Source organism: Corythoichthys intestinalis, chromosome 2, assembly GCF_030265065.1.
Source record: "Corythoichthys intestinalis isolate RoL2023-P3 chromosome 2, ASM3026506v1, whole genome shotgun sequence".
Taxonomy (NCBI): Eukaryota; Metazoa; Chordata; class Actinopteri; order Syngnathiformes; family Syngnathidae; genus Corythoichthys; species Corythoichthys intestinalis.
The window spans coordinates 34,710,989-34,737,528 of NC_080396.1; the positions used below are offsets into that span (position 1 = coordinate 34,710,989).

At 40.4% G+C, this 26,540-nt stretch overlaps 1 protein-coding gene across 1 annotated transcript in view; it reads left to right on the forward strand.

Annotated features, from left to right (window-relative positions):
- The window catches only part of plxnd1 (plexin D1), a 163,251-nt gene that overhangs the window by 13,904 nt on the left and 122,807 nt on the right, over positions 1 to 26,540 (forward strand). Inside the window, exons 3-4 of the mRNA XM_057817204.1 lie at positions 12,724 to 12,855; positions 21,936 to 22,036. Of these exons, the coding sequence (XP_057673187.1) occupies positions 12,724 to 12,855; positions 21,936 to 22,036 (233 nt within the window). The remainder of the gene's footprint in view (positions 1 to 12,723; positions 12,856 to 21,935; positions 22,037 to 26,540) is intronic.

Here is a 26,540-nt window from a genome sequence, read left to right on the forward strand (position 1 = left end):
AGTCATCGATAAAATGTCTGCCCACAGTATGGGCAACCACTTAATTGAAATTAGTGTTGCACATACTATTTTTTGACTCCAGATACTGATTCCATTCCCACACCCAGCTGTGTGTTATTGGTCAATGCCGATACTGTACCAATAGCATGTTTTTTTTTTTTTTTTTTTAAAGTATACAATAAATGGAACGTCCGTCACTGTTGGCATTTTGGCTGTGTGACTGGCAGTTGGAAACTAAATCTTGAAGAGTGGAAATTGCACAGCCTCGGTGTGTTATTTGTTAGTGCTCGCTGATACCGCTGCTGGCATTTTAGTGCAGTATTAGAGCCTCTTCCAATACTAATATGAGTATCGGTACAACACTACTGGAAATGCTGGCTTTTATTTGCGCTCCTCATCACTATTACACTTCAGAAAAAGGAAATTCTGTTTTGTTTTTTTGTTTTTTTATTATTATTAAAAAATATTCTTTCCATTAAAGTGTACATGATGAAACCGTAGTCTTCCCTTTTAGCGTCCATAGAATCCATGATATTGATGTGATCGTTCTGATATTTTCAGAGGTTGAAGTAGCATAAGCAGAGATGTTCATGTAAATTTTGGCAACAATTGATCAACATCCTTACACATTCAGCCACAATAAGCTTTTTCCCATTTTTGATATTTTGGCTTGATACAAACCTCTGAAATAATTTATTTACTCAATTGCATCCATTGAAGATGATAGAAGTCCAATCTTTTTTGACTGAAAGGGTGGGAAGTGATCATTTACTTGGAAAGTTATCGTTATCAAAAGGCGATACAAAATTTGATATCTTGAAATCTGTGCGAGTGTATGTATTTAGAAATGATCACTTCAAAAGACTTCACGGGAAATCACAATGTCCAGTCACTACTGAGCTTTTTAGAACACAGCCGTGGGCGACTCAAAGCGACCTGGTGACCTTGTCTCGAGCCTAGTCATTCCCCATCCTGGTTCTTAATCTTTGACAATTTGGACCATTGTAAACTTCCTTTTTTTCTTGAGGGGAAACTTTGAAGAAATTGTTTGTGGCCCCAGTGTAGAAAGTGTGCTCGGGTGAGTTTGGTGTGCTTGGAAGAACTTGGAATGTAATGCAAAGGGTCAAATTTGGGGTTTGCCCCCGCTATACTCCATTCTGGCAGCCCATCCTGGCCATTGATGTCCTCTAAAAAAGAATTAAAAAATAAACGCGTTACCAGAAGTTAACAAGGAGGCTGGGCTGGCCCCCCCCGTTTTGTTGTGCAGACGTCGGGTGCCCACATCAGACATGAGCAGTTTATGGATGTAAAGAAAAACTTTGGCATCTAATTAACAGCATTCAGCATTCCTTAATTCTGTCTCAGCCGCATTCCTCGTCACCCCTGACTGCGCCCGCTCGGTGGTCGTCTGCCTGCAAGCTCCCCAGGCGGAAAATCAACATAAGTTGAAGCTTCCTTTTAGGCCATTATTGTAGCAAAAGCATTTGGAAATGCCTAACTATTGTATCACGCCTGATGTGCTTTGCGAAGGTGTGTTCTTTAGACCTTTCGGACACCAAGTTTTCAATCTGCCACTTTATTAGAGAAGAAACTTGTCAGACTAGAAATAAAGACATATTTTGTCATAATGGAAAGTAGCAATCATAAAGTCGATTTAATATTTTTTAAAAATGGAAATGTTGAGATTTTACCCCAAAAAAGAGGCTAATTATGATTAGGGATTAACAAAATTAATCTTTTTTAGTCTGAATTAATAATATCAAAATGGCGCTCCTTTTGAGGTAATTTTCATTTGAAGCAATACTAGGTAACTTTTCAACCTTTAAAAAATATTTTTTTATATCATTTTTGATAATATGTCGAGTGAATACTATTTGATTGACACCTCTTTTATATCTTGAGGGGGTCTGTATCGCTTTCACCGGCACTAATTAACTCTGAAGAGGGTGGCAGGAACCCTGCCATACACAAAAAAACTACAAATGTGCTCACTGCTTTACGGCATAAGTCACTTCCTCCTTTCCCAATTTATTATGAAGATGGAAGTCGATGCTGCAAAGATGACACAGCAACAAAAGAGACAAAAAGTTTGGTCTGAGGAGGAAATAAAAGAGAGGCTACCAGGATATACAGAATAAACGTTGGCCGGGCTTTCACTCGCTGACTTGTCAGCACTGACGCGGTCAGGGGGGTTAGCCACACAAAGCCACACGGTTGCTAACCGTCATATGCTATTGTTTAGCCACAACTGGATTCATTACCTTATTACTATTCAGCCTTTACACCTTCTGGAAACAGAAATGTTGTTTAATCCATCTGCTGGCGACCGGGAGATTGATTTTTTTATTAATTAATGATTTTACGACACTGTTTGGGTGTGCGCTGGTCCTCATGGGAAACACAGTCTTCCTTAAGGCAAAACACTACTGCTTTGGTGCACCACCGTCGCTAAAATCGACCAAAACCGAAAAGCTACCAAGTGTTGCTTTAACTCATTGCATTATTGTGGCAGATAAGGTTTTTGATGTTCAGTATTTAAAAAAAATAAAAAATATATAAATAAATGCTTTATAATGTAATTGAGTCGAGTCACAAGTGCTTCAGAAGGAATATTTACATATGTGCGCTTTGGTCGTTCTCCAAATAATTTTATTTTAAGGCCATAAGTGCTTAACACACCGAAAAACAGTAAAACTTTTCTGAGCCATAAATCTATCAATCTATAATAGTGCAAGCTTTCTAATAGTAAGAAAATGAAAGTTAGATGATTTTACGACACTGTTTGGGTGTGCGCTGGTCCTCATGGGAAACGCAGTCTTCCTTAAGGCAAAACATTACTGCTTTGGTGCACCAGCGTCGCTAAAATCGACCAAAACAGAAAAGCTACCAAGTGTTGCTTTAACTAATTGCATTATTGTGGCAGATAAGGTTTTTGATGTTCAGTATTTAAAAACAATTCTAAAAAAAATTTTTTTTTAATTAAAAAGCTTTATAATGCAATTGAGTCGAATCACAAGTGCTTCAGAAGGAATATTTAGATATGTGCGCTTTGGTAAATCTCCAAATAATTTTATTTTCAGGCCATAAGTGCTAAACACACCGAAAAACAGTAAAACTTTTCTGAGCCATAACTCTATCAATCTATCATAGTGCAAGCTTTCTTATAGTTAGAAAATGAAAATTAGATGAATGTCATTTTAAAAAATGCACACAATAAATATGATCTACAGCAGGGGTGGGCAAACTATTCCACAGAGGGCCGCAGTGGGTGCGGGTTTTTGTTGCAACCCATTAAAAGGACACCTTTTCACCAATCTGCTGTTTTACAAGTGCAATCAGTCGATTGCAGTCAGGTGCTTCGCATTTCTGCTAAAACCGCATTGGTTAAACCAGTGTTTTTCAACCGGTGTGCCGTGGCACACTAGTGTGCCGTGAGAGATCGTCAGGTGTGCCGCGAGAAATGATCTCATGTCGCATTTATATATACAGTATATATTGTAATGTCCGTAACTGAGCGAGCCCTTGAAGGGGGCATCAGACAGCAGAGTGGTGACGTAGCAGGAAGCAAGCAAGGAGGGAGGGAGAATGGCGTGAGCAAGTTCGCGGTCGCATGTTGCGGATGCCGCTGTTATTTTGTTTATTATTTCCCATTGTTGGCTCAATAAAGTGGGAATCTCATCACCGACTCCTCTCTTTTCTATTTCACCATTCGGGGCTATTTCAATATTTTTTTACATCGTCGGGCGGAGTTGCAGTAGGAAGGAAGGAAGGAGTAGGTAGAAAGTTCTCAGTCAGATGTAGATGAGCAATGTTTGCTCGTGTCGCGTTCAAAAACTGGTCAGATATCTAGCCATCAACGACCTTGCTGTCCGCGACAATGTGGACCCCAACACGTCTACTGCACATTATTTGGTTAGACTCGTCATGTGTCGATGTACTCGATAGTGTCCTTTCTATTTTATCCATATGTGACGACCATCAATCCTCCCCCTGTGTTATATTACAACCAGGGGTCGCGTTAACCGGAAATTTTCCGTCGTTTACCGGTTTTTTAAAACGGTGACGGAAAAAACTGAAGTCTGTCCGTCATTTTGACAGGTTGCAATTCACACCCCAGACCACAGGGTGGCAAGTTAGCATATTAATTAGCTATTGTCTCTCTTAATGCATGACGTCGTTGGCTATTCTGTCAGAATATTGTAGCGTCACCGGGGTCTGGCGGCGGCACCGTGATTGACACATCAACGCGAGGTTCTTATTGGTGCACCCGGTGTGCCAGCGCGTCATCCAATTGATGGACAAGATTGCCGCCTGTGTATAGACCCCAATCACATGACGTCACAACTCCGCCCCCCTGACCGGAGCCGCCATATTGTGTGTCAGCTCGTCATGTTTACACATTACCGCTACGTACATGCCTCCTATTACGGCGTGTTTTTCTGCTCATTAATATTAATAATCAAAATGGTGAAGGCGTGTGTGGCGGTTGGTTGCTGTAACAGAGAAGATAGACGGAGAGACTTGAAGTTCTACCGTATTCTGAGAGACCCGAAGATGAGAGCGAGATGGACTGCTGTAACTCGACAAGAAATCTGGGCACCAAACGATCACCACAGACTATGTAGTAGTCTTTTTATATCTGGTAAGATGCATTTAATATATATTTAGAAGATTTTGGGCTGACAACCACAATTAAGATCATTCTGTGACGTTGGTGATTGGGGTCTATATCGTTGCCTCCTTTTCTTTGGGGGCGGAGTTGTTGGCGGTAAGCAGAGTAAAAAGGGAGAAAAATACCACGACTTCCGTGTCTAATTTTTCGCCGCCAAGCAAGCGTTACAATATTAATTAAAAATGAATGAAAACTAAATACTATTGAATATGTCAACATTATCATTTTAAAAATTTAAATGTCGGGTAAAAATAGACTATGACCGGATTTTTATGACCCTGTCAGTCAAAATGACAGACAACGAAAATGTCTAGCGCAACCTCTGATTACAACACATTGTTGAGAACAGCAAGGTGGCTAATGGCTAAAAATCCGAGCAGTTCTTGAACACGACACGAGCAGCACAGCGCAATGGTGCCAAGCAAGTTTAAACGTCATCTCCAAACGAAACACCCGTCGCTTCAAAACAAGTCGATGGACTATTTTGTTTGCCTTCGTGAAAACAGAGAAACAGGCAACTTTTTTTTTGTAACATAAAAACTACGAAGGAAAATGAAAAAGTCCTCAAAGCCAGTTACCTTGATGCTAAATCCAAAAGGTCCGACACCATGACAGAGACATTAATACTACCTGCCTACAAAGCCATTGTCTGCGAGATGCTCGGCCCTGATGTGGTTAAAGACATTGCTCAAGTCCCCGTCTGATAATTCTGAGCTTTTTCAAGCCTAACTGCTATAAAAATAAATAAAAAAATAAATAAATAAATAAATAAAAACAAAGACTGAGAGCTGTTGAAGAATAAAGATATCAACTTTGTGTTCATCTAAACAGGCTCAAGTTTCACACTGAGTAAGTATACATACTGAGAAATTATTTTAAAATTGAATATACTGTACAGAAAATGATTTTGGAATTTTTTTGGTTTGTGGTGTGCCGCGAGATTTTTTCCAATGTAAAAACGTGCCGTGAGTCAAAAAAGGTTGAAAAACACTGAGTTAAACTATCTGTACTGGGCCAGTTGAAACAAAGACCAGGACCCACTGCGGCCCTCGAGGACCGGTTTGCCCACCCCTAATCTACAGTAATTAATTCATCAACTCAATGGTTTAATTGACACCAGAAGTTGAAATATTAATATGAAATTTCTAAAGCATGACAGGTTAAGTGGCCTGCGGGTCTGTTCTGAAAATAGCTCCGCAATGATAGGACATTGTGATTTCCCAGGAAGGCTTTTGAAGGAATCATTTTGAAGTATTGCATATTGAACTACTATATTTTTAAATCACAGTTGATAATGTAATATGAGTCTATTTTATATTTTAGAAGCGTGTATAAAACTAGTCGTCCTTCGTGTTTAACAGTAACTAACAAGTCGCTTTCACTAAGGTCGCTGACCCCTGCTGAAGCTTGACTTCTGATTACCTAATTGAAGGGGCGTGCCTCACTACTTTAGTTGTCTATCCTTGTTTGCGAGCGAGTGTACTCGTGTCTGGCGTGCCCCGAGGACAGTGTAGCAGCGGTAGCGCTTAATGGTGCTGTTAGCGTGCTGTTAGCGTGTGTAATGTAATTGCGAGTGTGCGAGTTTGGCTCCGACCGAACACGGGGGAACCGACGGCGGCTCCGATTGAGTTAGGACGGCTCTTTGACTGTGTTTTGAGAGAGACTCATTTGGAATTAAGAGCATTTAGGGGAAATGAATGAAGTCCTCTCTCACAGCACAGCTGACTCCCACTTTGCTCTGCTTTTAGCTCACACGAAGCACATGCATGGAAACAAAATCACACACATGCAGCTTAATGGTGACCACCCTATTAATGATTTTTACAAACAAGCTTAGTTTATTTTCAATGGAATCATTATACTCTTTCAGGGTAATTTATGATGTCGGTATAAACACAAGCATGAAATCGGCCTACTCATTTTCACTTTTATTGGACAACTTTGATGCCGGAAGAAGCAAATGGAGTAATTTTTGTGGAAAACTTTATTCCATTTTCTTGATCTCCAGTTTAATGCTTTCAGTGGCAGTCATTTTCAGGTAAAAAAAAAAAAAAAACAGCCTAATGAGTGCCAGCCAATTGAGAGGATTATGGTTGACTTTTTGTTACACTTTAAAATGTTCTCTTTTGCCAAGAAAATCGCTCATCAGAGAAATCCTAGTCAAGTTCACTAAATAGATGGCGCTTGTGATTACATGCTGCGTGAGCCTTCATCAGTCCGATAACACCACAACAGCTTTTCTCCAAGGCACTTGTCATAGCTGTCACGTAATCGCTCCTACACCTGTATCAATATGATCTTAGTCATATTTGATAGTTTGGTATTTGTGTATTTTGTGCATACAGTGGGCCAAATAAGTATTTAGTCAACCACCAATTGTGCAAGTTCTCCTACTTAAAAAGATTAGAGAGGCCTGTAATTGTCAACATAGGCAAATCTCAACCATGGGAGACACAGTGTGGGAAAAAAAAAACACAAAATCACATTGTTTGATTTTTAAAGATTTTATTTCCAAATTAGAGTGGAAATAACTATTTGGTCACCGACAAACAAGCAAGATTTCTAGCTGTCAAAGAGGTCTAACTTCTAATGAGGTCTAACGAGGCTCCACTCGTTACATGTATTAATGGCACCTGTTTTAACTCATTATCGGTATAAAAGACACATGTCCACAACCTCAGTCAGTCACACTCCAAACTCCACTATGGCCAAGACCAAAGAGCTGTCGAAGGATACCAGAGACAAAATTGTAGACCTGCACCAGGCTGGAAAGACTGAATCTGCAAATGTAAAACGCTTGGTGTAAAGAAATCAACTGATCAACAATCAATCAATTATTAGAAAATGGAAGACATAGAAGACCACTGATAATGTCCCTCAATCTGGGGCTCCATGCAAGATCTCACACCATGGCATCAAAATGATAACAAGAACGGTGAGCAGAAATCCCAGAACCACACGGGGGGACCTAGTGAATGACCTACAGAGACCTGGGACCACAGTAACAAAGGCTACTATCAGTAACACAATGCACCGCCAGGGACTCAAATCCTGCCCTGCCAGAGGTGTCCCCCTGCTGAAGAAAGTACACGTCCAGGCCCGTCTGCAGTTCGCTAGTGAGCATTTGGATGATCCAGAAGAGGACTGGGAGAATGTGTTATGGTCAGATCAGACGAGATCAGCCAGGGCAACAAAGTAGTGGCTTCATAAGAAGCATTTCAAGGTCCTGGAGTGGCCTAGCCAGTCTCCAGATCTCAACCCCATAGAAAATCTGTGGAGGGAGTTGAAAGTCCGTGTTGCCAAACGACAGCCCCAAAACATCACTGCTCTAGAGGAGATCTGCATGGAGGAATGGGCCACAATACCAGCAACAGTGTGTGAAAAGCTTGTGAAGAGTTACAGAAAACGTTTGGCCTCCGTTATTGCCAACAAAGGGTACATAACAAAGTATCGAGATGAACCTTTGGTATTGACCGAATACTTTTTTTCCACCATGATTTGCAAATAAATTCTTTAAAAATCAGACAATGTGATTTTCTTTTTTTTTTTTCCCACATTCAGTCTCTCACAGTTGAGGTTTACCCACGTTGACAATTATAGGCCTCTCTAATATTTTCAAATGGGAGAACTTGCACAATTAGTGGTTGACTAAATACTTATTTGCCCCACTGCATTTGGTAGTTCATCTAACAGTTAAATTTACAGTGCTTGCCATTTTTTCTTTCTATTTGCCTCTGTCTTCTACCAGTGATTCATGCTGATTTCACCCAAAATATACCATTTGCTTCCATTTGCATAACACGGTCATATTTTTCTGTACTTTACTATCTTTACTCATTGGCTGCCATTGACTGTGATAGTTATTCATTACTGATTCATCGCAGATACTTTGTGTAAAAACAGTTCCTTTTTTTCATTCAGCACCTGATTGAGCTGGATGGGCGGGGCCATGCGACACACCTGTGGCGCATTAGGAACGCTCAGTTTTTAAGGACGCTTATCACCTTCTGCAAGTGTCGGACTACTAGTTGCCTAATTGCTTGCTTACCGCTGTGTGCGTCATCTCAACATCTCCTACCTACTTTACGGTTGCATTCTTTTTTTTTATCACATTGTTGTTGTGCTGGTATTTTTGTTGGACTTTGTTATTATTTGTTTTTGCCTGTTCTGGTCATTGTCGCCTTCCCCTTGGTCCTCTTGTGGACTCGGTTCGTGGCATTTTTGTTTGTATTTTTCTCGCGTGTTCTGGCTTGCTCCCTTAGTTCTCGTTTTGTAACAATAAATACTACTAACTTCCTCGTCTGTGTTTGGATCAGTATTTAACGTCTCGCTGTTTCATACCAGGGTCATGTTAAATAACTAATTTATTTTACAATAACAAATTTATTACACTGCCGTTGATTTAAGTGGTAGTCACCCTTGCTTTTTGTCCATATAATTCCAAAAAGTCTTTATAAATCACAGCAGAACTGCCCAAGACTTTCTCCTAACCATCCCTGTAAAAACGCATCGTGACGAAAGTCAATAATTGGCACTCAACTTTTGGAACCCATGACTTCCTCTTCTTCTTACATGATTGGCACTCAGAGAGTTACACTCAATGTACTGGTACACTTTTTAGTGTCTAGTCTAGTGTAGTCTGCTTCTAAGAACATTCAGCGGACTAGAAGAACTAGTGATTTACTGGGAACATTTTTGCCACAACATAGTGACTAATAACTTAAACTTCCCCATATTTATCATCATGCAGTCCGTATGTGTTTGCTTAGGCTACTATTGAGAAAGCAGCTGCAATGGTTTCAGGGCTGCAGAAGAGCGTTTTGTGTGCTCGTTAGGCCTTGATTGTGACCACAATGGAACTGATCTCCCATCTGTCATTCTTTGTCATCGCTCACTGTCACTTTGCATCTGTTTACTTGCTGAGATGTTTGCTGGAGACACAGGTGACCTGAACTCTAAGAGACGCATCATCATGTGTGCAGCTCAAACAGAGCACACACAAAACACAAAAACATACACAGAGAAACATTTGAAAGCTGAGATAAAGCCTCTCTTCCCCGGTTAAGCTTCCATCCACCAGTTTTTACATGAACTGCGTTGTGTCTGTGGATGTTAATGCGTTTGTGCGTTTGGGGCTGAGGGAAGGAGAGGAAGTGACACAGCCGTGCTTGTCATTCAGTTTTCTGGTTCATTAGGACGCCCATCTCCTGTCTCGAGGAAGACCCGGCAAATTGCAGAAACGAGAGCTTTTGCTGCCTGCGTGACAGGAAGTCTCGCTCAGCACACTTTGTTTTCCTCTGCGGCATTATGTGTGTACGTGAAGGGGGGGGTGCATATGTGTGTGCGTGACAGAGCACGTCGCCCAGTTTGTGTGGAAGGCCAACGTGAAGACAAATGAGTGGTGTGGAACAAGATTATGCACCCCATAAATATAGCGTACGCATGCTGAAATATTCCTAAATCAACAATAGGAACATTACCGTCATTGCTTGCCTTTGTTCTCGTATTCATACATTCATTTTTTTAAAAGAAAAATGGAGGGACATCTTGTCTGTTTGAGCAAAACGCGGAGAGGCCTCCTAGTCAAATATTTGCTTTCCTAAATGAAGTGTAGGCTTTTGAGCGGCTCCTTGCAGACTTTGATTAAAGCGCAGCAGCAGAGCTGCCACTAAAACATCGAGCGGCGTTTGTCCTTCATGTGTGGCGTGCGGCCCACTGCAAACATCTGTTTTCTTGGCCGTTCTTGACTTTTCTTCATCAAATGCATCTTGGAAAATATTGTTGCTACTTTTCTTTCCATATTTGTAAACAAGAGGTGGTAGGTACTTCCAGATGGCAGAAAGTGTTGGGACAATTGGGCAGTTTCAAAGTCTTAGACTAATCTCAGTCCTAGACTCTCAATTCTATTTATTTGTTTGTTTTTCAAAAGTGGACGATTATTCTCTTGGTTCTTTCCTGCACAGTGACAATGGATGGCCGTTTTAGCGTAGGACACTGAGACACACAAATATAAAGTCAAGTTTGTCTGTGCTGCCGTCCCCACCATAACCACTTTCCCACATGTGCGGCTGTTTGAGTTTTGTTGTAATGTTTTATTCTGTTGCTTTATGTGTTGAGGTGTTTTCCCAAACCACACAATGTGTTTCCCCGTAGAAGCATACTTTAGAAGTTGTTGTTGTTTTTTGTCTCCTTCTTCCACTCTTTTGTTTTTGCCTGTACGTGTCATGATGTCAGTATTTTCAGCATCTCTTTGGCAGGTTGAAACTGAAAAATGAATTCCATGTGTGTTTCTAACATGCTTGGCAAATGAAGAATGCTCTTATTCTGTTTCTGTTATTCAGCTTGTGATATAAGTAGACGTGTCGATTACCGGTTTCATCTATCATGACATGAAAACATCACGGTTTCAAAACCGCAAAAATGTTTCTGTCATACTGTCCCTACGGTATTAGCTGTTTTTTATGTGGCAAAAATGCAGGGAGAAATCCTTCGCTTTGAACTGAAAGGCTCATTCCTCCTCCACCGGTTTTTGCACAGTGTCAGTGAGTCAGCTATTCTACACGATGGCTGGAGGGGGTGAAACTCCTAAACTTTTTTTCCCCCATCGAAGAAAACGAAATCGCTGGTATGGAAATACTTCGGCTACAGAAAAGTTAGACGGCCGCGTCTTAGAGGAGGACATGTAAAACATGTTTGCGGAGGGTTGCCACCAAGGAGGCAATACCTCCAAAATTATTTCGCATTTACCAATTTTTCCAGACTATAAGTCACACTAGCCCAAAATGCGCAATGAAGAGGTAAAAAAAAACCATATAAGTCGCACCGGACCATAAGTCGCATTTTTGGGGGAAATTTAATTGACAAAATCCAACACATAGAACAGATATGTCATGTTGAAAGGCAATTTAAAATAAAGATACAAAACAGAACAACATGCTGAATAAGTGTACAGTATGATAATGTTACATGATACATGAACAACGTAATGCGAACGTGGCCGGTATGTTAACATAACATAGCTATTAAGAGTTATTCAGATAACTTTAGCATAAAGAACATGCAAATAAGTTTACCAAACCATCAGTGTCACTCCAAAACACCAAAATAACATGTGAAATGATATAATAATTTGTTAATAATTTCACACATAAGTCGCTCCAGAGTATAAGTCGCACCGCCAACCAAACTATGAAAAAAAACTGCGAATTATAGTCCGAAAAATACGGTATACAAAATTAAAGGTTACTAAACACTATCATGAACGTTTCCAACCAGCTAGGATAGTTAACTCCAGCGTGTTTAGTCTGTCCAGCGGTGGTATAACAAATTTTTTTGCCTCACTGGCAACTCTGTGTTGAGAAAGTGTATAATGTAAACATGACACGAGTCATACACATGCGCCTTTTATCGAAAATAATTCAGTTATTTTTGTTCTGATGGTAACAATGTTGAGCTGGGGCTGTGGGTTTAGGCTCACCTCTGCATTTATTTTATTTAGAATATTTCAGTTATTTTCTGGTTTTTTTTTGTTGTTGTTTTTTTTAACTTAACATTAAATTTATGTTCCAGTTTTCTCATATGTTTTGAAAAATAAAAATCCTTTTTTAACCCAGATATCTCAAAGTAACACATTTTAGAGGTGTAATTGCAATACAGTGATATTTTAGCTTAAGGTTATCATACCATTAAAATCTCATACTGGCACATGCCTAGATATAAGTAGACACGTATGGTAAAACAACAAATGCCTTTAATTAAATTGTTTCAAAACCCCCAACAACCTTGTAATTACTGCAACCTTAAAACGAGGGTAAATGAAAGGTAACTATAAGGAGCTCTAGCATCAAATTTTGTCTTGTATTAAAGTTTGTTTTGGGGGGGGTTTAAAGCCACATTTATATTTGTCTTTCCAAATTTTTATTTATTTATTTTACATGTAATATTTTGGCTCTTCCTTGAATAGATTGTTATATTCTTGGCCTAGTCACGGTCTTGTTTTGTCTTAGTCTCGTTAATTTCTTTGTTTGTTTGTCAACCCACCTTCTTTGCAGGTGACCCTAACGCCAAACATGACGTCGGTCGGTCAGATGACCCTGAAGCTGCCGGCCGGCGAACCTGTCCACCACGTCATGACCTTTGACCCCAACGACAGGACCTATCTTTATGTCATGACCTCCCACCATGTAAGACAACCACTGCATGCCCCATTACCAACAAAAAACCCCATCGAAATGTGTATCAAGGTCGATAAGGAAGAAAAATCTCTTATAACAGTTAGCGGTCTTGCCCTTTTTTAGGAGGTCCAGTAAACATGTTATCAACTTGACAAGTGGCGGATAATAAAAACATCCCCAACTATAAATCAACATCAGCATGATAATCTGGATTGAATCATTTTACTGTAAAAGGAGAACTATGCATATACAGTACGTATATGACATATGACATAGTCTAGAATAGATCCAAATGTAGCTTGTATTATCTATTTTCTACAATATGGTGCTTATTTCTATAAATGATACAACATTTTCAGAGTTGAAAAGTTCTATTCGTATATTTGTAAAGACAACCCATCCGCATCAATCCTGATGCATTCAGTTTGCTTTGTTTAGTATCACCACAAACTTTTTTAAAAAAGCTAATTAAGTATTTCACATCTATGACCTGCATTTAAAAACAACAAAAAACCTATACAAAAAACTTACAAACCATCATACATGATAGCAAGGGCGTAGATTTGGTTTTAACATTGGTAGGGACGATATGGCATAACCTGAATGTACACTTTTTGCTGGGGACGGGACAGTCATAATGTTCAATGCAAAATAAATCTGTATTGACTTATACTAACTTTTATGTGTATTGGATCAGCCTATACCGTTCAATTCAAACCTCTGTTTAAAAAAAAAAAAAAAAAAAAAAAAAAACTACTTAAGAAATATTTTGAACATTTCCAGAATTAATGTCTGGATTTTATGAGCAAATTTAAATTGCATTATTTGCACATAACTTAAATTATTTTAACATACACGATAAATACAAGCTTGTTAATCATCTCTTAACTATCCAGGAATAAAAAAAAGAAGACCACTCAACATTGTCTAAATAAAGAAATTAAATATGACTGAAAAAAAAAAATCTCAACAAACAAAAATAAATAAAAATGGAGCTTCCTTCAGGTAAAAAACAATTGCTTTCGTCCACTAACACAACCAAACCCAACAAAAAATATGAAAGCTCCTGTGGGCTGCTTTAAGACCACATAAATTACATAAAAAATAAAATTGGGGAGAAGGGGGTAAGCCTCAGTTCACTACATTTCTCACAGTTAATTTAATGTTGACAGTAAAAAACACACACAGCAGGACACTTCAGTTCTATTCAATTTTATTTGTATAGCCCTATGTCACAACAAGGTTGTCTCATAGGACTTTGCAGAGGGAATATGATACACAGTCAGAAACTGTTGATAAATCAATAAAGTTCAAGTCCTTGGCAACCCCCATCCTTAGACCCTCCGTGTCGGCAAAGAAAAACTCCAAAAACCCTTTGGGAAAAATGAGAAACCTTGGGGAGAACCACCATCAGGAAAGATCCACTCCCAAACGAGAGGCCATAGATGCACCAGGACTGATGGTGGGTATTAGCCGTAGGAGGTCCAATTTGTAGAGATGCAATGAAATGTAGAAACAAGATGAGGTCCTTCTAGCCAGATGAGACGGGGGGCACCGAGGACGTCCATCCAGCCAGGGGTCAGGATAGTCAGGAGGCTGCGGCTGAAAAATAGCCCCTCCCCAGAGAGGAAGGGGGGAAAGGGGACCCCGGGTGACTAGTGATGAAGAGACTAGTCAACTAGATATTAGAATTAGAAAAGAGCAATAAAGTAAGACAAGTGGTAAGTAGAGTGAGTGAGGAAAAGGGGATAGAACTCTGGCTGAACTTCCCCCAGCGTTATAGCTTCGAGTGCAGCTTTGACTGAACTATGAGTCTAGTCCGATTTCAACTAGCCTGACCATAAGCTTTGTGAAATAGGAACATTTTTAGTCTAATCTTAAATGTACAGACTGTGTCGGCTTCTTTAATACTAGCTGGAAGCTGGTTCCATAAGACCGGAGCTTGGTAGCTAAAGGCTCTAGCTCCTACTGTACTTTTAGTGACCCTGGGAACTACCAGTAGACCTGCATTCTGAAAACGGAGTGTTCTGTTGGGGCGGTATGGACCCCGAGCATCGGTGAGATAAGATGGGCTCAAACCATTAATGTTAAAAGTCTTGCTGCTGCGTTCTGGACTAGCTGAAGACCTTTAGAGAACTTTTAGAACAAGCTGCAAGTAAGGAGTTACAGTAATGCAATCTAGATGTAACGAACGCGTGACTTAATTTTTCTTCATTGTTTTTAGACAAAATATTTCTAATTTTGGCTATGTTGCGCAGGTGAAAAAAGGCTGTTCTGCAGGTTTGTTTAATATGAGCTTTAAATGATAAGTCTGGGTGAAATAGAACTCCTATCCTAATAAAATACAAAATACAACTAGGCCTGCAAGCAGGACTGAACGGGCCCTCGCAGTTTGGCGCAACTCGGACGCCATGCAAACTCGGACGGCATGCAGGTCGGGGTGGTGGCAGACAGCCCCCCTCAACTTCTCCCAAGTAATGACAGTTCAAAATATGTGGAGAGAGAAAATGATGACAGTCATCACTTTCCTTTTAGACCAGGGGTGGGCAAACTATTCCACAAAGGGCCGCAGTGGGTGCGGGTTTTTGTTGCAACCCATTAAGAGGACACATTTTCACCAATCTGCTGTTTTACAAATGCAATCAGTCGATTGTAGTCAGGTGCTTCTCATTTCTGCTGAAACCCCATTGGTTATACTATCTGTGCTGGGTCAGTTGGAACAAAGACCAGGACCCACTGCGGCCCTCGAGGACCGGTTTGCCCACCCCTGTTTTAGACCCTTCTGCTTTACCCAAACCTCAATAATTTTCATCAGCCGTCTCAACACGTCTTAAGGCTTCCCTTACGCAGGTTTGAGGTTGATTGATTTTTTTTTTCCCTTAGAGGAGGAGTGTGTCCCGTAAAAAAGGGCATTTCCTGTTCCCACTAGGAGGCGGCAGGCACAATTGGTAATATTTCAATCCAGTCCTGTTCAGGCTGGGATACCTCACACACATGCCAGATTTAAAAGAGATTGAATGTTGTATGAGGGAGTTATCAGTCATTATCCGAATTTGGCGTTTAGCCAAAAAAATGGACGACTTTGGCACCTCGCCTAGGTCAGGCCCGTGAATAAAAACACACCATTTTGATAAATTAAGATTTCATATGTATCCTGAACAGTCTCGCCAATTTTGAAGATGATCAAACTAATTCCCTCCGTGCCAAGGTCTCAAATGTGCACACTGTAAATCGATAAAAATTTCACATTCAATCCAAAATACCCGATTTTCTGTAGGATTTGGAATGTGTGTGCAAGAGACTTTTTGGAGCAGTTTTGCACAAGGTTTTGACTCTCCGAATTTCATCACTTTATGTTAAAAAAACCTAAATGGAGAGGCCTTTTTGAAAAATTCAAGGGGGCGCCAGTTAGCCATTTTGTTACATTTTTTGTAACATTGCAAGATTATCGAACGTTATCCAAAGCCGCATGTATGTGCAAATTTTGGTGAGTTTTTATGCATATTCAAGCCTCCAAATGTAAACTCTTACTGTGAACCCATGAAAATTTCACATTCGATCCAAAATACCCGATTTCCTGTTGGATTTGGAATATGGGTGCAAGAGACTTTTTGGAGCAGTTTTGCATAAGGTATCTACTCCCCTAATTTCCTTGCTCTATGTTGAAAAAACCCAATAGGAAAGGCCTTTTTTAAAACTTCTTTCTGTCGCCACTAGTTGGCACTGTAGAGTTGATGCAAATGACCCCTACAAGAACCTTCAGGGTATGACTCTCAACAAACACGGAAAGTTTGGCGCAGATATGTTGCATATCTGCCGAGTTATGACTGTTCAAAGTTTTTGGCGAGACAAATTGTTGACGGTCATTTTCACTTCCAGTTTGAACCTCTCCGCTTCAACGAAACCTCAGTATTTTTCATCAGGCACCTGAACACATGTCTTGAGGCTCCCCTGAAACAGGTTTGAGGTCAATAGATTTTTTTCCCTTGGAGGAGGAGCCTGTCTCGTAAAGAAGGCCATTTCCTGTTTCCACTAGGGGCGCCAGGCCTAATGGGTAATATTTCAATGCAGTCATGTTCAGGCTGGGATATCTCATAAACATGATAGAAATGAAAACGATTGAACATTGGATCACGGAGTTTTTAATCATTTTCTGAATTTGGTATTTTGCCTAAAAATGGCCGACTTTGGGACCACGCCCAGGCCAGACCCTTGAATGAAAACACACCATTTTGAAAACTTAAGATCTCATATGTCTCCTGAATAGTCTGACTAATTTTGAAGACGATCCAACTTTATCCTTCAGCGATAAGGTCTCAAATGTAAATCGATAAAATTTCGCATTTGACCCAAAATTTCCGGCTTCCTGTTGGGTTTGGAATATGGGTGCAAGAGACTTTTTGGAGCAGTTTTGTACAATGTATCGACTCACTAAATTTCATTGTTCTATGTTGAAAAAACCTAATAGGAGAGGCTTTTTGAAAATTTCAAGGGGGCGCCACTGAGCCATTTTGTTAAATTTTTTTGTAGATTATCAAAATTTATGCAAAGTTGCATGTATGTGCAAATTTTGGTGAGTTTTCGTGCATGTTCAAGCCTCCAAACGTAAACTCCAACTGTGAACCGATAAAATTTCACATTCGATCCAAAATACCCGATTTCCTGTTGGATTTGGAATATGGGTGCAAGAGGCTTTTTTGAACAGTTAGGCATAAGGTATCTACTCCCCAAATTTCATCGCTCTACGTTGAAAACCTGAGAGGAGAGGCCTTTTTGAAAATTTTAAGGGTCAAGGGGGCGCCACTGAGCCATTTTTTGAAATTTTTTCAAAACGATGCAAGATTATCAAAATTTACGCGAATCTGCACGTACAGTGCCTTGCAAAAGTATTCGGCCCCCTTGAACCTTGCAACCTTTCGCCACATTTCAGGCTTCAAACATAAAGATATAAAATTTTAATTTTTTGTCAAGAATCAACAACAAGTGGGACACAATCGTGAAGTGGAACAAAATTTATTGGATAATTTAAACTTTTTTAACAAATAAAAAACTGAAAAGTGGGGCGTGCAATATTATTCGGCCCCCTTGCGTTAATACTTTGTAGCGCTACCTTTTGCTCTAATTACAGCTGCAAGTCGCTTGGGTATGTTTCTATCAGTTTTGCACATCGAGAGACTGACATTCTTGCCCATTCTTCCTTGCAAAACAGCTCGAGCTCAGTGAGGTTGGATGGAGAGTGTTTGTGAACAGCAGTCTTCAGCTCTTTCCACAGATTCTCGATTGGATTCAGGTCTGGACTTTGACTTGGCCATTCTAACACCTGGATACGTTTATTTTTTAACCATTCCGTTGTAGATTTGGCTTTATGTTTTGGATCATTGTCCTGTTGGAAGATAAATCTCCGTCCCAGTCTCAGGTCTTGTGCAGATACCAAGAGGTTTTCTTCCAGAATGTTCCTGTATTTGGCTGCATCCATCTTCCCGTCAATTTTAACCATCTTCCCTGTCCCTGCTGAAGAAAAGCAGGCCCAAACCATGATGCTGCCACCACCATGTTTGACAGTGGGGATGGTGTGTTCAGGGTGATGAGCTGTGTTGCTTTTACGCCAAACATATCGTTTTGCATTGTGGCCAAAAAGTTCAATTTTGGTTTCATCTGACCAGAGCACCTTCTTCCACATGTTTGGTGTGTCTCCCAGGTGGCTTGTGGCAAACTTTAAACGAGACTTTTTATGGATATCTTTGAGAAATGGCTTTCTTCTTGCCACTCTTCCATAAAGGCCAGATTTGTGCAGTGTATGACCGATTGTTGTCCGATGGACAGACTCTCCCACCTCAGCTGTAGATCTCTGCAGTTCATCCAGAGTGATCATGGGCCTCTTGGTTGCATCTCTGATCAGTTTTCTCCTTGTTTGAGAAGAAAGTTTGGAAGGACGGCCGGGTCTTGGTAGATTTGCAGTGGTCTGATGCTCCTTCCATTTCAATATGATGGCTTGCACAGTGCTCCTTGAGATGTTTAAAGCTTGGGAAATCTTTTTGTATCCAAATCCGGCTTTAAACTTCTCCACAACAGTATCTCGGACCTGCCTGGTGTGTTCCTTGATTTTCATAATGCTCTCTGCACTTTAAACAGAACCCTGAGACTATCACAGAGCAGGTGCATTTATACGGAGACTTGATTACACACAGGTGGATTCTATTTATCATCATCGGTCATTTAGGACAACATTGGATCATTCAGAGATCCTCACTGAACTTCTGGAGTGAGTTTGCTGCACTGAAAGTAAAGGGGCCGAATAATATTGCACGCCCCACTTTTCAGTTTTTTATTTGTTAAAAAAGTTTAAATTATCCAATAAATGTTGTTCCACTTCACGATTGTGTCCCACTTGTTGTTGATTCTTGACAAAAAAATTATATTTCATATCTTTATGTTTGAAGCCTGAAATGTGGCGAAAGGTTGCAAGATTCAAGGGGGCCGAATACTTTTGCAAGGCACTGTATGTGCAAATTTTGGTGACTTTTCGTGCATGTTCAGGCCTCCAAAGAATAATAATAATAATAATAATAATCCTTTGCAAAACAATAGGGCCTTCGCACGCCTAGTGCTCGGGCCCTAAATACCCACTGTGAAGTATGGGGGTGGGTCAGTGATGCTGTGGGGTGTTTCCCTTCCAAAGGCCCTGGGAACCTTGTTAGGGTGCATGGCATCATGAATGCTTTGAAATACCAGGACATTCTAAATCAAAATCTGTTGCCCTCTGCCCGAAAGCTGAAGATGGGTCGTCACTGGGTATTTCAGCAAGACAATAAACATATGGCCAAATCTACACAGAAATGGTTCACCAGACACAAAATCAAGCTCCTCCCATGGCCATCTCAGTCCCCAGACCTTGTTTTGTTGGCAAAAGGGGGTTGTACAGAGTATTAACACCAGGGGTGCTAATAATTGTGACACACATTATTTGATGGCAAATAATTTTTCTTTTTGTGAGATTTTTTCCCCACTGAATGAATGCACTTGTATTGAAGGTTGGATTTTTCTTTTTTTCCATTAAGGTCCCATTTTATTTGAATTAAAAAATATATATATTAGAAGATAAAAAACACATTTTTTCAGGGGTGCCAATAATTATAGAGGGCACTGTATATTCAATTCAATTCAATTCAATTTTATTTGTATAGCCCTAGATCACAACAGCATTGTCTCAAAGGGCTTTGCAGAGGCAATATGATACACAATCAGAAACAGCAAATGAAGCAACAAAGATGAATAAATAAATTCAAGTCCTGGGTTTCCCCCATCCTTAGACCCTCCATGTCGGCAAGGAAAAACTCCAAAAACTCCAGAGTCTTCGGGAGAAAAATGAGAAACCTTGGGGAGTACCACAGTCAGGAGAGATCCACTCCCAGGACGGATAGACTGTGGTGCTGGAGGCTACACTTTCATTGTCCAGAGTGACTATCTGGGCAGCTAAAGAGTCTCTCACACTTTTCGGGATTATTATAAGGACGTCTGTCTATTCAGGATTAAATAGAAGATAGTTAGTGCTCATCCAGGTATTTATATCTCGGACGCAGGTGCTTAGTTTGTCCAGTTGCCTGATCTGCTCAGGTTTAACTGATAAATACAGTTGTGTGTCGTCAGCGTAACAATGAAAGTTAATGCTGTGTTTTCTGATGATATTACCAAGAGGAAGCATATACAGCGTAAACAAGATGGGCCCGAGGACCGATCCTCGCGGCACACCATAACTAACTCTAGAGTATGGTGATGATTGCTGGTTTACATTGACAAACTGGTACCTATTAATAAATATGATTTAAACCAGCAGAGGGCTGCTCCTCTAATGCCTATGTCACATTCTAATCTCTGCAATAAGATATTATGGTCGATTGTGTCAAAGGCTGCACTCAAGTCCAACAGAACCAGGATCGAGACTAATCCAACGTCAGCGGCTAGTAACAAGTCATTAGTTACTTTGACTAATGCAGTTTCAGTGCTATGATGAGCTCGAAAGCCAGACTGGAAATGTTCAAATAAACTATTGTCCTGTAGGTGCTGACAGAGCTGTTTAATCACCACTCTTTCAAGGACTTTGGAGAGAAATGGTAAATTAGAGATAGGTCTATAATTGGCCAAAATATCAGGATCAAGAGAAGTTTTTTTCAAAATCGGTTTAATAACTGCATATTTAAAGGACTGCGGCACGTGGCCAGTAACTAATGAGGTATTTATTATATTTAAGATAATATCAATAGTTAACGGCAGGGTCTCTTTAAAAAGTTTGGTTGGGATCTGTATATGTAAGTCTGAGCATAATGAAAATAATTCACTTAATCAAGATGGGGTCAATTACAACAATTAAAACATATCGGAAGACCATCTTTATGACCTATATAACGCAAATAAGTTTGCTCAAAAGTTAGTGGGGACAATTAGAGATCCTGAAAAGTTGGTAGTGTTTTGTCCCTACTGTCCCTATGCAAACCTGCGCCCTTGCAGGATAGTTGGTATCTTAATGGCCAATGTTTAATCCTAAAGGGAACCATCTGGGTCTAAATGCAAATACATGTTATGCTAACATCAGTATTCTTCCATATTTTTGTTGTTTATGGACTATTTTAAGAAATAATGTTACACAGCCCTGTTCTTATTTTAACATTTGAGAATGCAAATTAGACATTTTGTAGGTCTGTTGCAATTTTCCTTTCAAGGCAAACATTGTTAGATGAATTGTAAATAAAACCCAGTAGCCCCAAGAATAGATGAAATGAGTGTCACTGCCTGAAAAATTGTGTGGTAGGAGTCGCCACAAAACGACCCGCGTGCACATTATAGTGATGAAATCTGTCATACTAAGATGCAGTGAATATTTTGCTGGGACAAAAGCAGCAATGCTGGTTTTATACATATTCTAATAGTAGTGTTTGGTTAGAGCTACATGACAGACTGTCAGTCAATGTGCGCATTCATGACTTATGCCTGACAATTTGCTTCATCTGTCATCTTAATGTCGAAGCTTGTACTCCAGTCGTTTAAATTCCCTTTTGCCATCTTATAAGGGTTTATGTGTTTTGCTCGATCAGATGCTGAGGGTCAAAGTGGCTCAGTGTGACCAGTGGAGCAGATGCGAAGATTGCTTGGGAGCAGGTGATGCCCACTGTGGATGGTGCACTTTGGAGAACAGGTAAGAGAGCCTTACACTGGAAGCAAGAATCTGGCAAACCTTGAACTCATTGGTTGCCATTGACGGTGGCAGACGAATCAGAGTTGCTCTAAGAATCAAATGTTTGACATTGACTGCAGAGTAACTCTGGCATATTACCACTGAAACTAAGAAAAGGTATCACCAAACTGCCTACCGTTCCAACAGATTTAGTGTTATTTCATGAATCTACTCATTGCTGCTATTGAGGATGATAGACGTCAAATTCATTGTGATTGGGAGGGTCTGACAGCGATTCAACGATTTGATGTTCAACGCTGTCAATGAATAAATATGTAAGCCAAAAAACATCTTCGACGTTAGAAAAATCTCACAGCCAAACAAAAATGTCACATAAAGTATTGTTTGTGACGACAATACTGTGCCTGTATGAGTGAGAGATGCCTCCTTGCTTGATGAAAGAAAACCAGATTAGATGGTGAAATTTCTGACGAGTCGCGCTGTGACTCTCGAGGCTCTGTCACCGCTACGGGTCATTCAAAGCTGGAAGAGTGGAACTGATGAAGAGCTCTGTGCGTGCGTGCGGTCAGACTGTCATCTCCCTGTCTCCTCTCCTCATTTCTCGATCTGCCGACCCGTTCTCGCTTGGCCGCCTCGTTTTCACCCTTGCGATTCTCTCTTTGTCTTCCTTTCTCGCTTTGGCTCGCTGTTCTGCGTTCCTATTTTCCAGTAGATTCGAGAATGTCGGCGTCTCTCGCTCGGCCTCCGCGTCTGTCCCCAAAGACCTCCTCTCCTGCCCCCCCCACCCTCCGTGCCCTCGTCCTCTTCTCCGCTCGTCTACAAAGGAGCGTTGATTGTGCCGATGGCAGTGGGAGGCAGAGCGCACACTGGCTCTTTTGAAAAGGAAATGTCAAAGTGTATACGCTTGTGTGTCTCTTTCAGAGAAAGTGCACGGCTGTCTGGGTGATGATGTCATGACTGTGAGTTTGATTTGCTCTTTGCACAGTCAGTCTGGCCTCTGAGTCGGCATTGGCAGCATCCACCTCGTTTGATCGAGGGTTTTCCCGGGCGGACGAACGCCCCAAGCCTCGGGAAGTCCGTGTTTGATTTTCTGCAGTTTTTGTACATCTTTGTTAAACCCGCTCTTGTCACGCAAATGTAGATTGTCCCTACTGTGAAACATGGATGAGGAGGCTCAGAAAGCTTAGCTTCACTGACTGAATTGTTGAATCCCTCCAAGTTTAAACAAAAATTTGTAGCTGAATTGCTGCTTCTGATTGGTAAGAATGATTTGGCGCATGCCACTTCTGTTGAAGGAAACGACAGCACTTTATAATGTGCATCCCAGCGGAAAGAATCTTGTATAATAAATTGAAAAAACAATTAATTTAATTTTTTTTTTTTTTTTATGTCTAACTGTGGAGAAATACAGATACATCCCGGAAATACTAGTCCTTCTAAAAAAATTAGAATACTGTGATAAAGTTCATTATTTTCTGTAATGTATTGATAAACATTAGACTTTCATATATTTTAGATTCATTTCACACAACTGAAGTAGTTCAAGCCTTTTATTGTTTTAATATTGATGATTTTGGCAAAAAAGTCAAGAAAAAAACAAAAATCCCTATCTCAAAAAAATTAACATATCCTGAAAAGGTACTCTAAAGAAGCTACTAACCTAATCATCTGAATCAATGAATTAACTCAAAACCCCTGCGAAAGAGAACTGAGGCTTTTAAAAACTCCCAGCCTGGTTGATTACTCAAAACCGCAATCATGGGCAAGACTGCCGACCTGACTGCTGTCCAGAAGGCCATCATTGACACCCTCAAGCAAGAGGCTAAGACACAGAAAGAAATTTCTGAGTGAATACGCTGTTCCTAGAGTGCTGTATCAAGGCTATGGAAAGGAAAAAGTGTGGCAGGAAACGCTGGACAGCCAGAAGAGGTGAGCGCACCCTGAGAAAGATTGTGGAGAAGGGCCGATTCCAGACCTTGGGGGACCTGCAGAAACAGTGGCCTGAGTCTGGAGTAGAAACATTCAGAGCCACCGTGCACAGGGATGTGTGAAACAGCGGCAGAAGCGCCTGACCTGGGCTACAGAGAAGCAGCACTGGACTGTTGCTCAGTGGTCCAAAGTACATTTTTCAGATGAAAGCAAATTTTGCATGTCATTCGGAAATCAAGGTGCCAGAGTTTGGAGGAAGACTGGGGAGAAGGAAATGCCAAAATGCCTGAAGTCTAGTGTCAAGTACCCGCAGTCAGTGATGGTCTGGGGTGCCATGTCAGCTGCTGGTGTTGGTCAACTGTTTTATCAAGGGCAGGGTCAATGCAGCTAGCTATCAGGAGATTTTGGAGCACTTCATGCTTCCATCTGATGAAAAGCTTATGGAGATGATGATTTCATTTTTCAGCACGACCTGGCACCTCCTCACAGCGCCAAAACCACTGGTAAATGGTTTACTGACCATGGCATTACTGTGCTCAATTGGCCTGCCAACTCTCCTGACCTGAACCCCATAGAGAATCTGTGAGATATTGTGAAGAGGAAGTTGAGAGACACCAGACCCAACACTGTGGATGAGCTTAAGGCTGCTATCAAAGCATCCTGGGCCTCCATAACACCTCAGCAGTGCCACAGACTTATTGCCTCCATGCCACACCGCATTGAAGCAGTCATTTCTGCAAAAGGATTCCCGACCAAGTATTGAGTGCATAGCTGATATAATTAATTAAAGGTTGACTTTTTATGTATGAAAAAACACTTTTTTGTATTGGTCGGATGAAATATGCTAATTTTTTGAGATAGGGATTTTTGGGTTTTCTTGACTTTTTTGCCAAAATCATCAATATTAAAGCAATAAAAGTCTTGAACTACTTCAGTTATGTGTAATGAGTCTAATGTTTATTAGTACATTACAGAAAATAATTAACTTTATCACAATATGCAATTTTTTTGAGAAGGACTAGTAGACAAAATGGCCATTGGCAGGCATTTTTAAATGCCAGTACTAATTAAGCGAATCAAATGTCAGTATCCCACATTGCACCGCCTATTCGTGACATACAGTTCTTCCTGCTTTTTGTCACACCATGTTCCATAAGCCGATAGCGATATAAATATGACTCATTTATTTAACTCATTGACTGCCATTGATGGCGTCAAAGTTGATTGGACGTCTAGCACCGTGATGTGCAATGAAAATTAGCATTCTTATCCATCCTCCCAGTTTAAATGAATTGGATGTCAGTTGTCAATTGCAGGAAATTAGTTAATAGTCCTTTTATACAAGGATTTTGTCTCAGAAAAAAGAATAATACTGTGATAGATTTAAAAGGTTCAGTTACTATAAGAGTGTTTGCCTTTTCATTTTTTTAAAGTAACTTAATACATAATAATTTCTCCATTATCGGAGGCCTGAGTGAAGGTCATTTAATATTAGGTGCAGTCTTTCCTTTTGACAGAAATTGTAGGCCGACTCCTATTCACACCAAATGATTTCAAAAACCTGATGCTATATATAAATCACTTAAAAGCACTTTTGACTTATTCACTGCCATGAACGGCAATGGATGCCCAATTCATTTTTTCTGTGAGGGTTTGCAGATGATCATTAACCCAGTTCAATGTTTAAAAAATATTTTGGAATTTTTCTTTATGAAATCGACCTTGGAAACACTTATTGATGTTTTAATTCTGCTTATTCAAGAATGTTTGTGGTTAAAGGAAACAACATTTCATTGGCGTTCTAATGGGCGTCATTCGGGCCAATGCTTCTCAATTTCTTGAATCGAGAAATAAAAGTGATTGGTTTTGTGCTGGGGGGTGACATATTTCATGCTGGAGTCTTTTTAATCTGTTGCGCCTCACGAGAGAGCACTTAAATATCTTTATTTCAATCAAATCATGCGTCATGTGCAGTCTTTGCTCAGTACAAATTATCATTCTTATCTGAGCGCGCGTGTGAGTGTACGAGCCCCTACAGTATGTTCTTCTGCTGTTCAGCAGTCGCATCCCGCCTTATCTGATGCATGTGCGTGCAAGTTTTCTCGGGTCATGTTTTAGCTGCATATGTTAACTGTGTTTATTTGAATTTGTTGTTAGAAATCTACGCCTTGGCTAGTGTGCTCAACACCTTTCTTGGAAATTTCTTCCATTTTTCGGTCTTTAGAAGCAGAACAGATCTGTGAACGGGTTCCTTCTATTTAGCCACCTTGCAGGTTAAGCAGCCTGCAGATGAAATCACATATTTGTTGGTGTTCTGCATGTTGGTTTCCTTCCAGATGAAAGGTCACGTTTGCAGAATGTTTTTTTCATCACACCAAATCTGCTGTTTGCTCCTATCTTGTCATTGCAAAAATTGAAAATGGTGTTTGGTGTTCACCTGTGCTTGAAGGCTGGCTTCCTCTGAAATCGTCAATGTGTGGTAGAATTGGTACTAATGGTGAACAAAAGAATTAGAGCGCGGTTAAGATGAACAGTGTTAGCTCGACATATGATCGCTTCGACACACCATCTTTTC